A 15,286-nucleotide genomic window follows, 5' to 3' on the forward strand; every position below is an offset into this window, starting at 1 on the left:
CCAACAAAATGGAGGTATGATTCGAACTCAAGGGATGACCAACATCTGTTTTATTTTAGATTTTAAATTACTTTTATATTAAATAATAATAAAATATACCACATTATATCAAAATAATAATAAAATAATTCAGATTGATATGAACAATTCGAAAGTTCAGCGAGTAAATTAAAAAAAATTAAAAATATAGTAAGTGAAATAAAATAGAGTAAAAATTCAATGAAAATGATGTAATTTACCTAAAAAATTATATTAACTATCGTTGAGTTGATTAATATTTTAAGTAGTCTACTTGATTCGCTTGAAATATCGTTACTCACATTAGAATTCATGTAATAAAGTGGTCACAAATGTAATTTACTTTTTTCTTTATTTTGTTGTGGGGCCTAGGGCTGGGGGATGTTGGGGCGTGGCGGTCAGATATCGTCTCGCCAGGCGAACCTAACAATGGAAACATGACAGCCGCCGCCTTCCTTTAGTTTGCTGACATCACTGATTACGCCATTTTTTCACTTTTGGTTCTCGAATATTTTCCTTCATTGCAATTTGTGTGTAATTGAGAGTGTTAAATATATTATTAAAAATATATCATTACATAATAATTGAGAGCTTACCATGTTAGAAATTTGAACTAAAATGCCTAAACATAAGAAATTTGTATTAGATATTCAGCTAAATATAGCGTTTAATATTATTATGATTTTGCACGAAACAAGAGACTTCGGTGATAAATATATTATTATTTTTTGAGGTTTAAGTTTGACCACCGTAAATGTTAAGGGTATGAATGTTCAATGTCAATAATTGAAAGTTATTTTTAAACATATATTATCTTATACTTAATCCAGACTAATAAAAATATTATTATGATTTTTTATTTAATAATTATATATAACTTATTTATTAAATAATTTGAATTAAATATTATAAAAATTTAATAAGGGTATTTTTTTCTTATTTGTTAGATAATATTTGTTTTGCGGCATTAAAAGTTTAAAACCAAAAGGGCCGACTCAAACAAGTGACAGATAATCACGGATTAATTTATGTCTGAAAAATAATAAAGTACCACGTGCACCTACATCGGAGACACGTGCGATTACCATTTGAAACGAAATTCCACCATTTAATTTCCATCTGACCCACTAACTCTTCCATTTCCCTCTCTTTCTCGCCGGCACTCCCGAAGCTCTGAAACTCCCTTATCTCGTCCCAACACTTCATTTTTTTTCTTCGATTAAATTCAATCCGATTTCAAGGTAATTCACAATCCCCGTTCTTTTATATCAATAACTTTCCTGCTTCTTTTTCTTAATTTTCAATTTCGATTGTTTAATTCTTTTTTCAAACCCCGTCCAGGTTCACGGCAATTATTTACTTTGTTCAAATCTCGTCCAGGTTCAGATTATTTCCTTGTTGATTTACTTAACTAACCGTGTTATGAATCTGTTAATATATGACTCTGTTTGCTGCCGAAAAAATTAAAACTTGCTAAGAAGTTCGTTTTCATTCTCTTTATTGTGTTGAAAGTCAAAAAGTTTTTTTTTGTCCCTTTTGGAATCATGAAGGAAGAAATAAGTCCCGGTAGTTCAGATTGCCTTCTTTTTAAAAAAGAAATCGGCAGATTTAGCTTGATAAAAAGCTACTTCTGTTTGGCTAATGTTCTAGTTTAATTGTGCTTCAACTTTCTTATTGTTGTTTTGGAACAGGTTGATGGAGCAGCGTGATGTTGTTGTAAACGTGCCTGGGCTGCATTGATTTGTCTTTTTTAGTACCGATTGGCTCGATTTCGGGTTGAATTGAATGATTTTTAGATAGAAATGGATCGCTGTGACACTTCAGGATTTGTTAGTGGGGGTGGGATTTACTCAACGACATCTTCTAACCCTAGTTTTTGTGGCTAATTGTCTTCACCTGGAAGTCAGGTTGACTGCTCTGTTGCATTTGAGATCTGCTCTGCATATTGTTGTTTCAAGTTTTCTGCTATTGCTAGATGGATTCCATGTCCTCAAACTTGGGGTTCCCTGCTAATTTTTCTTTGAATGCATTCAATATTTCGGGTAGTTCGATGCAAGTTGGAGGAACTGGCGGTGCATACGGAAAAGATACTGTTCTAAGTCTTGATTCCCCCGGCTCTTCAATCCCTTATATGTCCACATCAAAGGGAATCAGGAGGAAGTGGAGTTTGATGGATGGATCCATTGGTGAGCAAGTTGGGTCATCATTGGCTCTTCGGCTAGGCCGCTCCTCGAGTTCCTTAGACAGCAAGGGAAGTCCAACAACTGCTTGTACTGCCACATCTTCAGCCAAAGAATCTGATGTGGATTCCTCAACGGACATTGAATTGGATTTTACCCTCCATCTTGGAAATGAAAAGGTAATCAAACCCAAGAAACCTGCTGGTTCAGATCCGAAAGGAATGGGATTGCAACTAAACGTGGACCTGGAGTTAAATCTCTCAACTGGCTTTTCTGAATCTGATATCACTGGTGTCCATCTTAGCTCTTCTCCCGATATGCCAGGTACGAAGATGCCGATAGCAGTTGAAGGCCCCCCAAATGCAGATGAAAGATCTACTTCATGTAACTGGAAACCTGGAATTGGTTCGCCAGCATTCCAGAGTTTACCAGTGAAAGAGACTAGTGTCTTCTTCAAGGAGTTTCCAGGAAGCATTGATCTTTCTCCCATTGTTCCAGAGCTATCTTCAAGCATGATTACTACACCAAAAAGCTCAGTCACCTGCACTTCCGGGATAACGCGGCAACAACAGCCACAACACCGCAGTTCTAGTTCAAAGACGTGTCAGGTTGAAGGATGTGGAAAGGGGGCCAGAGGTGCCTCTGGCCGTTGTATATCTCATGGTGGTGGCAGGAGGTGTCAAAAGCCTGGCTGCCATAAGGGAGCAGAGGGCCGTACTGTGTATTGCAAGGCCCATGGTGGTGGTAGACGATGTGAATTTCTTGGTTGCACTAAAAGTGCAGAAGGTCGTACTGATTTCTGTATTGCTCACGGTGGGGGTCGAAGATGTAACCATGATGGTTGTACTCGAGCTGCCCGAGGCAAATCTGGACTATGTATACGTCATGGTGGTGGGAAGAGATGTCAGAAGGAAAATTGCACAAGGAGTGCTGAAGGCCTCTCAGGACTTTGCATTTCACATGGAGGTAGGAGGAGATGCCAATTTATAGGATGCACAAAAGGGGCACAAGGGAGCACCATGTTCTGCAAGGCGCATGGTGGTGGAAAACGTTGCTCGTATCTAGGATGCAACAAGGGTGCCGAAGGGAGTACCCCTTTCTGTAAGGGTCATGGAGGGGGTAAAAGATGTGCATTCGAAGGTGGTGGGGTTTGTACAAAGAGTGTGCATGGAGGAACCAACTTTTGTGTAGCACACGGTGGAGGCAAGAGGTGTGCAGTGCCTGAATGCACAAAGAGTGCAAGAGGACGTACTGATTATTGTGTTCGACATGGTGGAGGTAAAAGATGCAAGGTTGAAGGGTGTGGCAAAAGTGCACAAGGTAGCACAGATTTCTGCAAGGCACACGGTGGAGGCAGGAGATGCTTCTGGGGCCATCCTGGGTCAGAATATGGAAACCAACCTTCTGGTCCTTGTAACTCTTTTGCAAGGGGCAAAACAGGTCTTTGTGCACTCCACAGCAGCCTGGTTCGTGATAAGAGGGTTCATGGAGGTGCAACACTCGGGCCTATCGTTCTAGATCCTAAACTCTGCAATTCTGGGAAGATGAAAGAGATTGCTACTTCCGAGGACACAAATGCCGACACTATGAAAACGTGGAGTGGCATAGAACCTTCTGAAGGCAGAACTTGTTCTAGTCTGAATCAATACGGAGTTCCATATGCATCTAGCTCCGTCGGTGAAGGAGGCTTCTCTGTTTTTGCTCCTGAAGGTAGAGTCCATGGTGGGAGTTTGATAACAATGCTAGCAGGTGATTCCGGTCTTGCCTAGGTCAACACTGCCGGTTTCACCGGTGATTCGTCGGAGCCAAATAAATCTTTTAAGCCCCCCAGAACTGGATGTAAGTTTACTTCTGAACTGTTATAAAACTATTATTGGAAGTTGGCTCGTTTCCCTGCTTGTTTGCATCATTTGGTTCAAGTTTGGTAGTTGTCGTAACCGTCTTTCGGTTTGGGCCCCGGAATTGGGCTTCGACGTGAAAAATGGATTGGGAGTCGCCACCGATCATTTACTTTACGAAAAGTGGGTTGATCGGATACCTTATTTTCTTACCTGATATGTGTCTTACCAGAAATATGTCGGGCTCGGGAATCGGTTACGGTCAAGGAAGGATTAGCACCCTTGAACCGCCCTTTCGGTACTATGTAATTTCCAATTGTCTTTAATTAAGAAAGTTGAAAGTTTAAATTGAAAGGTAAAATAACGATCCAAAACTTACCCCTGATTGGTTGAAATTTCTCTAAAAATGAGTAAGAACGCTAGATAACAAATGATAAATAAATATTAAATAACTTGAAGTGAGAAAATAAATAAAAAATATTAATAAAAATAAATAAATAAAATTGAAAAATATTCAGTCTTTTTTTTTAAAATAAAAAATAAAAAATAAAAGAGTGTAAAAAAAAACTATATATATATATATATATAACAAATTTAAAAGAAATAAAAAATATTAAAATTAAAGAAATATATATGAAATAAATAAATAAATAAATAAAAATGTAAAAGATCATAATAGCAAAAACAAAAAGGATAAAGGACTCAAATGTCAAAAACAGAAATTCAAGGACTAAAATGGCATTAAGAGAAAACAGAGGGATCAAACATTAATTATAACATAAACTAAAGCCAGATCACAAATGTTAAATAATTCAGATACCCTAAATGTAAATAACCCTTAAATAAAGCTTAGGACTAAAATGAATTGAACATAAATATAAAGAAACACATGATAATTATACCAAATATAAAAGAAAGACTAAAATAACGCTGAAACATAATGTTAGGTGGCAAAATTGAAAGAAAATCGGAATTAGAGTTCGATTTACAGAGACATTGGGACCAAAATAAAAGTTTTCGGAACTATGACGACCAAAACAGAATTTCCTCTCTTTCATGAGAACACGCGGACCCTGGGAGTTACTGGGTCGGGTCGCGCAGGTCAAATGGTTTCAGTATTTAAGCCAAACAATTTTTGATTTTTTCATTTGCTCTCATTTTTTTAAAACGCTAAACTCTTCTCTCTGTTTCTCTCCCATGTTCTTCGAAATGAAGAACAACGGCCGAAATTCCCAGAAACCGGCCATTGGCCACCACGCCGGCCGCCGCTGATCGGCGCCGGCCACCGCTCATCGGCGGCGAACCTTGAAATTTTTGGTTTTTTTTTAAAGGCTTTTCCTTCCCCCACGAAAGATCTTTTCAAAAACGGCCTCGGGAGGGCTAAATCTAAAAGGGTAGATCGCGTTGGCCCTCCCTGTTCATCGGCCAAAAAGTGATTTTTGGGTTCGATTCGCACCAAATGACAATGGAAAAACAACATGCAAGGGAGTAGAATAAAAGAACAAGGTAAAAAAAAACTACCTCCTTTATTTCCTTCTCGAAATGTTCTACAAGTGCTTGGATCTCCTTTTTGGTTGCTATTGTGAATTTCTGTGCGTATTTCGTGTACGAAACTTGTGTGTTCTTTTTCCCCTGTGTGTGTGTGCATGTAATTTATAGTTACAAAAAAATAAGCTATTTTTAGAGTCCTATTCGGTTTAGAACTCTAATGCTCATTGGTTGTTTCTGTTGGTTGCCGAGAAATCCGGCGTTGATGCGTGAAGAACGGCGAGCGGCTGGCGTGAGGCGTTGGCTGGGGATGTTCGGTTGACCACAAGACGGCGCTGAAACATTGTGAAGAAAGCTAGGGTTTCAAAACCCTAGCTGGACCAGTTTGTGGGTTCCGTATGGTGGGCTGCACACGTGGGCCAATGTTTTGGACCTGAAATGTGTAACAAAACAAAAAATAAAATAATTAGTATAATATATATATAATATATTATAATGGGACGAAAATATTGTGTTTACAGATGCCCCTCTTTGCTCTTTATCGTGTAACGAAAATAGATCAAAGATTAAAGACACAAATTTCGTCCAGTGTAATCGCTGATCTGTTAATTCGAATTGAATCACAAAATGACTCCCTCGTCGTGAGGTTGAGTTGAACTGGTAGCTTCTGAGCACGATATCCTTCATTGTGAAGTTCAAATCGAACTCAAAGCACTTGATGAGTGGTCTCTGGATCGTCTTTCGGCCCAAGATACTTCGTCGTGAAGGTGAAACTTGACCTGAAGACTTTGGTGTTGTGGTGTTACAGATGACTCCTTCATCGTGAAGTTGGGTCAATCGGTTTGTGAAGTTGGAATTGTATATGGCTCATTCGTCGTGAATTTGAGCCTGAGAATTGGATATCCTTCGTCGTGAAGTTGAAATCCAATGCAAGATGCGTTGTTTCGAGGCCAATATCCTTTGATGTGAAGTTGAAATTGGCTCTAAAACCGGGAAATTACTTGTTGACAACCAGCGGTCCCTTCGTTGTGAAGTTGAACTTGTGTTGTCTGGGGCCCAATCTCCTTCGTTGTGAAGTTGAAATTGGCTCTGAAATTGGGAAGTTGTTTATTGACAACCAGCAGTCCCTTCGTCGTGAAGTTGAACTTGCGTTGTCTGGAGTCCAATATCCTTTGTTGTGAAGTTGAAATTGGCTCTGGAATTGTTTATTGACAACCAGCGGTCCCTTCGTCGTGAAGTTGAACTTGCGTTGTCTGGAGTCCAATATCCTTCGTTATGAAGTTGAAATTGGCCCTGAAATTGTTTATTGACAACCAGCGGTCCCTTCGTCGTGAAGTTGAACTTGCGTTGTCTGGAGTCCAATATCCTTCGTTGTGAAGTTGAAATTGGCTCTGAAATTGAGAAATGTTTGTTGACAACCAGCGGTCCTTTCGTCGTGAAGTTGAACTTGCGTTGTCTGGAGTCCAATATCCTTCGTTGTGAAGTTGAAATTGGCTCTGACATTGAGAAATATTTGTTGACAACCAGCGGTCCCTTCGTCGTGAAGTTGAACTTACGTTGTCTGGAGTCCAATATCCTTCGTTGTGAATTTGAAATTGGCTCTGGGTAAAACCTGCAAAGATATGCATATATGTGATGTTATGGATGTCATGCTCTTAGGTATGCCTAAAATGCATATGCAACATATGTTATTCTGAGCTCTGGAGAGTAATCTCGATCTCCGGTGGCCTGTCGTTGTTGACTCTTGAGCTTGAAGTTCCGATCTCTAATCTTAAATTCTTCAAACGTTTGATGAATTTTTTTTTTTTTTGAAGATGCTCCTCAACCATCTCAAGCATGTGCATGAGCCTTGATCGGCTTCTGGGTACCTGTACTTTTCAATGAATCTTTGTACAGCAATATGCGATTATCTTTCATAAAAATAAATAAACCATTAGGTTTAAATCTAATTCAAGATGCTCAAAAGGTATTGGAGGAAAGATGGTCTTTATTCATAAGGGAGGAGAAGAACAAATAATACATGGCAAACATTCTAGAAAACGAATACACAATGATGTGTAAATGAATGTCTTAGATCTCGATAACGTGGGCACTTCTGAGTTGAAAAGCCGTTTGGTGACTTTGAGTGCAGCCTTTGCCAAAGGATCTTTGAAAATGCGACAACGTTTGGGAGGGTGCGACATTTCTCCGATTTATTGGGTTCGTAGAAGATTCATGTGCCGGGATGTTTCCACCGTTGATATCCAAATTGCCCTTTCCGGGTTTTCAACTTGGACCCATCCTTAGTTGCAAGACGCCCTTTGCAGGTTTTCATCTTGAACCCACCTTATTTTCTCTTCTTTTTCCTCTTTTTCTTTTTTTCGATTTAGGGCGCCCTTTCGGGTTTTCACCCTAAACGTTTTTTTTTTTTTTTTTTTTTTCAACTTAGGACGCCCTCTCGGGTTTTCATCCTAAGCGAAGTATTTCTTGACTGCGTCCGAGTTAATGGGATGTGGCAGCTCAGGTCCGTCCATTTCAGCCAGGATAAGGGCTCCTCCGGAGAAAGCCTTCTTCACGACATAAGGACCTTCCCAATTTGGCGTCCATTTTCCTCGGAAATCTTTCGGGACTGGCCAAATTCTTTTTAGCACTAGATCCCCTTCACGGAATATTCTCGGGCGCACCTTTTTGTCGTGTGCTCTGATCATTCGTTTCTGATAGATTTGACCATGATGAATGGCTTTCAGTCTTTTTTCATCTATCAGATTAAGCTGATCATATCTGGATTGTGCCCACTCTGCATCATCTAGTTTGACTTCTGACAAGACCCTGAGAGACGGAATTTCGACTTCAATGGGTAGCACTGCTTCCATTCCGTAGGCTAGTGAAAATGGAGTTGCCCCAGTCGATGTACGTACCGAGGTTCGATAAGCGAACAAAGCAAAAGGCAACTTCTCATGCCAGTCTTTGTAGGTTTCAGTTGTTTTCTCCACTATCTTAATATTTTTGTTTGCTGCTTCTACTGCTCCGTTCATCTTTGGTCTGTAAGCAGTGGAATTGTGATGTTTTATGTTGAACTGTTCGCAAGCAGCACACACATCTTGTTGTTCAAGTTTGTCGCGTTATCGGTGATAATCCTTTCAGGTAGACCATACCGACATATAATTTCTTTCTTCAGAAACTTGCAAATAGTGGATTGAGTGACACTGGCGTATGACGCGGCCTCTACCCATTTCGTGAAATAATCAATTGCTACGAGAATGAAACGGTGACCATTCGAAGCCTTCGGATGGATTTGCCCGATAACGTCCATGCCCACACAGAGAAAGGCCATGGTGACGTCATTACATGAAGCGGATGGGGTGGAACATTTATCTTGTCTCCATAAATCTGACATTTATGACATCTCCTAGCATAGTTGATGCAATCACTTTCCAGTGTGGACCAAAAATATCCGCATCTCATTATTTGTCTTGACATCATATGCCCATTTGCATGTGCTCCACAAACCCCATCATGTACTTCTTCCACTATCATTTTTGCTTCTTCAGCATCGACGCACCTTAACAGAACTTGGTTATGGCTTTTCTTGTATAAAACCTCTCTGTCAAGGACGTATCCAGCTGCCAACCTTCTAAGGGTTCTCTTATCGGTTTCGGTGGCTTTCTCTGGATAACTCCGATGCTTGATATACTGCAGAATGTCGAAGTACCAAGGCTTAGTATCTTTCACTTCTTCAATTTGGTAACAATGAGCTGGGTACTCATACGATTGCATGTTGATTGGCATCATTTCAGACTCCCCACCAACCCTGAATGCGCTGCCAATGTAAAGCGTCAGCCATCTGATTTTCTTCTCTAGGCACGTAGTGGAAGGTGACTTTGTCGAACTCTTCGAGCAGACCAACACTAGTTTTCGGTATTCTAACAGCTTTATATCCTTAGTTTCCCACTCTCCTCGGAGCTGATAGATTACTAAGGCTGAGTCTCCATACACCCGTAAAGTCTTTATATTTTGCCCCAGTGCAGCCCGAATTCCCAAGACACAGGCTTCGTATTCTGCCATGTTATTGGTACAATCAAAGTTCAGTGCTGTAAATGGGTAGCGACTCCCTTCTGGGGAGACTAGAATTGCCCGATGCCATGTCCTAGTGCATTTGATGCCCCATCGAAGTGCATTCTCCAGGAACCGTCCGTTGAAATGCTTGCTTCCTCTAAAGATATGGCCATTAAGTCCTCGTCCGGGAAATCAAAGTCCAGCGGCTCATAGCTCTCATCAGTTCTGCTTGCCAAAAAATCGGATATGGCGCTGCCTTTTACCGCTTTCTGGCTCACGTATTCGATGTCAAATTCAGACAAAAGCATCTGCCATCGAGCTAACCTTCCGGATAGAGCAGGTACACCCATATGTATTTAATGGGTCTAACTTGGAAATCAGCCAAGTGGTGATACAACATGTATTGTCGAAGTCTTTTTGTAGCCCATATCAGGGCACAAACCTTCTCAATAGGAGGATATCGGACCTCGCCATCGGTGAACTTTTGCTTAAGTAGTAGATGGCTCTTTCCTTCTTCCCCGACTCATCGTGTTGACCCAGAACACACCCCATGGAGTTCTCGAATATGGAGAGATACAAAAACAGAGGTTTCCTGGGATAGGGGACATCAGGACAGGAGTGAGATAAGTACTCTTTTACCTTCTCAAATGCAATCTGACAATTTTTATCCCATGCTCCAGGGCTATTTTTCCGGAGGAGACGAAAGATGGGTCACATTTGTCGGTTAACTGAGATGAACCGAGCTATGTAGTTTAGTCTGCCCAGAAAACCTCGGACTTCTTTTTGGGTTCGTGGTGGAGGTAGATTCTGGATAGCCTTAACCTTATCTGGATCGACCTGTATGCCTCTCCTGCTGACTATAAAGCCTAGTAGTTTTCCAGATGTTACCCCGAAGGTACACTTGCTAGGGTTTAGTCTCAGTTGGAACTTTCTCAATCTCTGGAAGAGCTTCCTCAGATTCTTGACATGTTCACTCTCGGTCTGTGCCTTGACAATCATGTCGTCGACATAAACCTCGATTTTGTGCATCATGTCGTGGAACAGGGTCACCATAGCTCTCTGATATGTTGCCCCAGCATTCTTTAATCCGAAAGGCATCACTTTGTAACAGAAAGTTCCCCACATTGTGACGAAAGTGGTCTTTTCCATGTTCGGGATGCATCTTGATCTGATTGTACCCCGAAAATCCATCCATGAATGAAAAGTAGGCGTTCCCGGCCGTATTGTCCACCAGAGTGTCTATATGTGGCAGAGGAAAGTTGTCCTTGGGACTGGCCTTATTAAGGTCCCGGTAATCGACACACATGCGTACTTTCCCGTCCTTCTTCGGCACAGGCACTATGTTGGCCACCCATTCAGGGTATTTGGCTACTTGGAGAAAACCAGCATCAAATTGCTTCTTGACTTCCTCCTTGATCTTAAGGAGCATTTCTGGTCGCATTCTTCTCAGTTTTTGCTGCACTGGTTTGAATTCTGGTTTGATTGGCAGTTTGTGAACTACCATATCTGTGTCTAGTCCCGGCATGTCTTGATACGACCAAGCAAACACATCTTCGTACTCCTGAAGTAAGGCTATCAGGTTTTTTCTTGCTTCAGTCGAAAGAGTTGTGCCGATTTTAACCTCTTTTCGATCTTCCTCAGTGCCCAAATTTAAGATTTCGATCGCCTCCTCATGTGGCAGTATTTGCTTTTTTTTTTCTATCATTCTCAACAATTCGGTAGGCAAGTTGTACTCTTCTTCATTATCGCATTCTTCAAATTTCCCAAGATAAATGGTTGATTCAAAATCCACCTCCGGATCAGGATCATTAGTGCCACATTATCGTTATCTGGGAACCTGAAAGGAGGAAGATAGTATGTGTGAGAGGATAATATCCCACACGGAATGATCAAGAACTAACTTTGAGAGTAACTGGAAATGAAGTACTGGAATGAGGGAGATAGATAATAAAAAAGAAAAATTTGTTTGCCATGGAAAAGAAAAATGCATCCTTTATTAAACTTAAACAAAACATTTATTCACCCTTACAAAAGATCACCTATTGCCCCGGGTATAGGCAAATAGGGGTAGTTCGAATATTACTCTGAAAGATTCTTGTAAACCACAGGTAATTCTTCTACCGACCAACTGCTAGGCACGAACCCATGTGGCAGAAGGCATATCCGGATCTATCTCCGCTGTCGACCTCTTCTGTGGTCACGGCATTAACGTTCAGATCTTCCAGAGCCGTTTCTAACTCGGATGTGGTGGTCTCAACACATAACCACCTGACTTGAATGTTCTGAAAAGCGGCGGGAATGTCATGGGCTTCCTTTGAAATTCGTTCCCAGTCAATCTGGCCATCTTCTCTCCCGGTTCTTTTGGATCTCCTTTCTCTTTCATGATAACTGGGCTGAAAACCGAGCCCAAATTGGTCTAATTTTGAGATAGGAATAACAGGATTGATCATCCCTTGCAAATATTTCCCAAAACCTCTCCCGGTTCCTCTCGGCTAGGGTTTGCTCTATCTCCATCCTTGTGCATTTGGAGAGTCGAGGTCTTGGGATTCTCTTTCCTTCTGCCACAAATGTGGCATTCACAAACTCCAAAGAGCGGAACGAACATTCTACCGCTTCCTCGTCTACTTCGATGTATGGGGCCTCCATGGTCACGCTTGCCACGATATCTTCCTCAGCGTTGATGATTACTAAGGCCCCGTCAATGACAAATTTAACTTTCTGGTGCAACGTGGAGGGTACTGCACCTGCTTGATGAATCCACGGCCTTCCCAAAAGACAACTATAGGACGGCATGATATCCATCACAAGGAACTCAACATCATAGGTGGCTGGTCCGATGGTCAATGGTACCTCAATCTTTCCGATTACCTCTCTTTTGGTCCCATCAAATGCTCGGACCACATTCTGACAAGCTCTCATATGAGAGGTATCTATTGGTAGCCTCTTCAATGTAATCAAAGGCATCACGTTCAAGGCTGAACCATTATCGATTAAGACACCTGGTAAAGCGTGCCCCTTACAGTAGGTAGTAATGTGTAACGCCTTCGTTCGGCCTCTTCCTCCTGATGGAATCTCATCATCTGAAAACGAGATGAGATTATCAGCTTGAATATTGTTCACCAGTCGATCCATCTTGCTGACTGGTATGTCTTGTGGCACGAACGTTTGATTAAGGACATTCAACAACGCTTCTCAGTGTGCTTCCGAGCTTAAAAATAATGCTAGCATTGAAGTACGTGTAGGTAAGTTATGGAGCTGTTCTACAATGTTGTACTCGCTGTGCTTCAAGATCTTGAGGAACTCTTTAGCTTCTTCCTCCTTTATAGGTTCATTGACGACTAGCACATCTTCTTTGAATGGCTCCAGTGGTCTTTGCCCCACTTTACTATTACCTCCTCTGGAAGTACTCACCTGACATTCGTACTTCCATGGCACTTGCCGATTGTCCTTATATTGAAAAGGTCGCGGTGCGGTGATTACCACCTTGGCTGGTGTTGTCACTGTCATACTTGCCTTAGGGGTAATTATCAAAGGACTACCCCTACCAAATTTTCTATCTGTGATTCTCCGTGGCACAAACATCTGCTTCCCAAGAATCTTGAATTCTTCGTAAATTCCAACTCATTTCGATCCATCATGAGCTGGACTAACAATCTGAACTCTGGGCAATCTTGCACTTTATGCCCTTCTTTGTTGTGGTAACAACAATGGTTACCATCTTCAATTTCTGTCGTATCTGGATATGGTGCAAGAAATCCTGCCTTTACTATTTGGCTCCATACCCAAGCCAGAGGAGATTTAATTTCCGAAACACTTAATTTAATTCTCCTTCCCCCTTCAGTAGTAATGGCATTGATTCCTGTCTCCTGATGATTGGGCAAGGGATTCTGGGTGACGTTTGGTGCTCCGGAGTTGAAAGTGATCCAATTCTTGTTTCTCATTCGTTGCACAAGTCTCTTGAATGCGAGACAACTTTCAATCGAATGCCCCTGCACACCACCATGGTACTCGCAGTGAGCGCTCTCGTCATACCATTTCGGGTAGGGGGGATTTATTGGATTCATAGGATAAGGCGACACTACATGAGTGTCGAAGAGCTGTTGGTATAATTCTTTGTATGTCATGGGAATGGGGTCAAACTGTTCCCTTTCCCTTTCCCTTTCTCTTCTTGGTTCTCTCTGGTTCTGTCTAGAAGTACCGGATGGTACAGCTGCTGTGGAATTTGAGCTTGAGATCGTAACCCCTTTGCTGACATTGTAGGTGTTCACATTGTTGATCTCTCGCTCTTTGTTTTTCGTGGGAGGCTTTTTACTGGAGTCTCCTCCCTCAATCTTTCCTTGTTTAATGGCCAACTCGATCATTTCGCCGGCCATGACTAAATCTGAAAAACTCCCCGACGTGATTGCCACCAAATGTCCGAAGTAAGGTGCCCTCAGGGTCTGTACAAACAGCTTTCTAGTTTCCTTTTCATCCAAAGGTGGATGAACTTGCACAGATAAATCCCTCCATCTCTGTGCGTATTGTCGGAAACTCTCATTGTGTTTCTTCTCCAAGCTTTGTAACATGACCCGATCTGGTCTCATATCGTTGATATGCTTATACTGCTCCAGGAAAGACTTGGCTAAGTCTTTCCATGTCTTGATATGAGTTCGGCTAAGCTGGTTGTACCACCGAATAGCTGAACCGGACAGGCTCTCCTGAAAACAATGGATCAGGAGTTGGTCATTCCCTCCATATCCTGTCATCTTTCGACAGAACATAGTGATATGGGCTGAAGGGCAGCTGTTCCCGTCGAACTTCTCAAACTCAGAATTTTAAACTTTGGTGGAAGCACCAAGTCTGGAACTAGGCTTAGCTCCATTGCGTCCACTCCATAATAATCATGGTCTCCCTGGACCATCTTTATTTGATCTTCTAATATTTTTATCTTTTCTTCCATCTTTTTGGCTTTATCTTCCTCGTCAAAGTCTGGGACATTATAATCATCCGGATGATCATCAGGGATGATTGTAGAAGTTTGTATCTTCACAGCAGGTGCAACTTTTGCTTTGGTAGCGAATGAGTCCCCGGGTAGTGCTGCTTTCCCTTTAGTAGCAGATGCGTCCCCGGGTAATATTCCGGGTGAGAGAACCACTTGCGGGGTTGGTGGTATGGCCACCCCCTCGGAAGAGATGCCCCCTGATGCACTAGCTTGCTGTAGACCTGACAACTTGGCTACGATTTGGTCGACCAAGGACTCCTGATTTTTCTTGATGGACTCAAGAGTACTTTCACTGTTCTGAGCCATCTTATCTTCTAGCTCCTTTTGAAGTCTTGCCATATGTTCTTCGATCTTCTCCATTCTGGCTTCCATTTGTCTCTTTTTTGCTCGAGTATTGTGCGGGTGATGTGTATCTGATGCTTGCGGTGGTAAGCTCGGTGTCTGAGACATGTTCTGTTAGTTAATATAAATGTAAAAACATGGAAAATATAAAATAAACAAACATGAAATATAAAATGCAAGAAATGCAATGTATGATGTATGCAATTGGAGGCATTGATCCAGAAAAGTGTTCATTATTATAAATAATCCTTATTCAGACAAAATGTTTTATCTTTTAGAGACATAAAGACAGATTAAAGGTACATTCGGACTAAATCCTCTAGACCCCGAACAGCTTCCAGTAGGTTGACAAGTCTTTGCCTTCATCTGTCACTGGTTGAATGCCTTGTCGAACCACACCAGCT

General features: G+C 41.5%; 1 protein-coding gene across 3 annotated transcripts; it reads left to right on the forward strand.

Annotated features, from left to right (window-relative positions):
* Positions 1-1,151: 1,151 nt before the first annotated feature.
* LOC120202605 lies at positions 1,152-4,042 on the forward strand. 3 transcript variants are annotated; one of them, XM_039203014.1, is made up of 2 exons: positions 1,152-1,259; positions 1,710-4,042. In XM_039203014.1, exon 2 carries the CDS (start codon positions 1,994-1,996, stop codon positions 3,965-3,967), a length of 1,974 nt encoding a protein of 657 aa, XP_039058945.1. In that variant the 5' UTR covers positions 1,152-1,259; positions 1,710-1,993; the 3' UTR covers positions 3,968-4,042. The 3 variants fall into 3 exon arrangements, with proteins under 3 accessions (XP_039058945.1, XP_039058947.1, XP_039058946.1); XM_039203016.1 differs by lacking the exon at positions 1,152-1,259 and adding an exon at positions 1,317-1,359; XM_039203015.1 differs by lacking the exon at positions 1,152-1,259 and adding an exon at positions 1,346-1,398.
* The last annotated feature ends 11,244 nt before the right edge of the window (positions 4,043-15,286 follow it).

This window comes from Hibiscus syriacus, unplaced genomic scaffold (genome assembly GCF_006381635.1).
Source record: "Hibiscus syriacus cultivar Baekdansim isolate YM2019G1 unplaced genomic scaffold, ASM638163v2 tig00008957_pilon, whole genome shotgun sequence".
In the NCBI taxonomy this organism is placed as follows: domain Eukaryota; kingdom Viridiplantae; phylum Streptophyta; class Magnoliopsida; order Malvales; family Malvaceae; genus Hibiscus; species Hibiscus syriacus.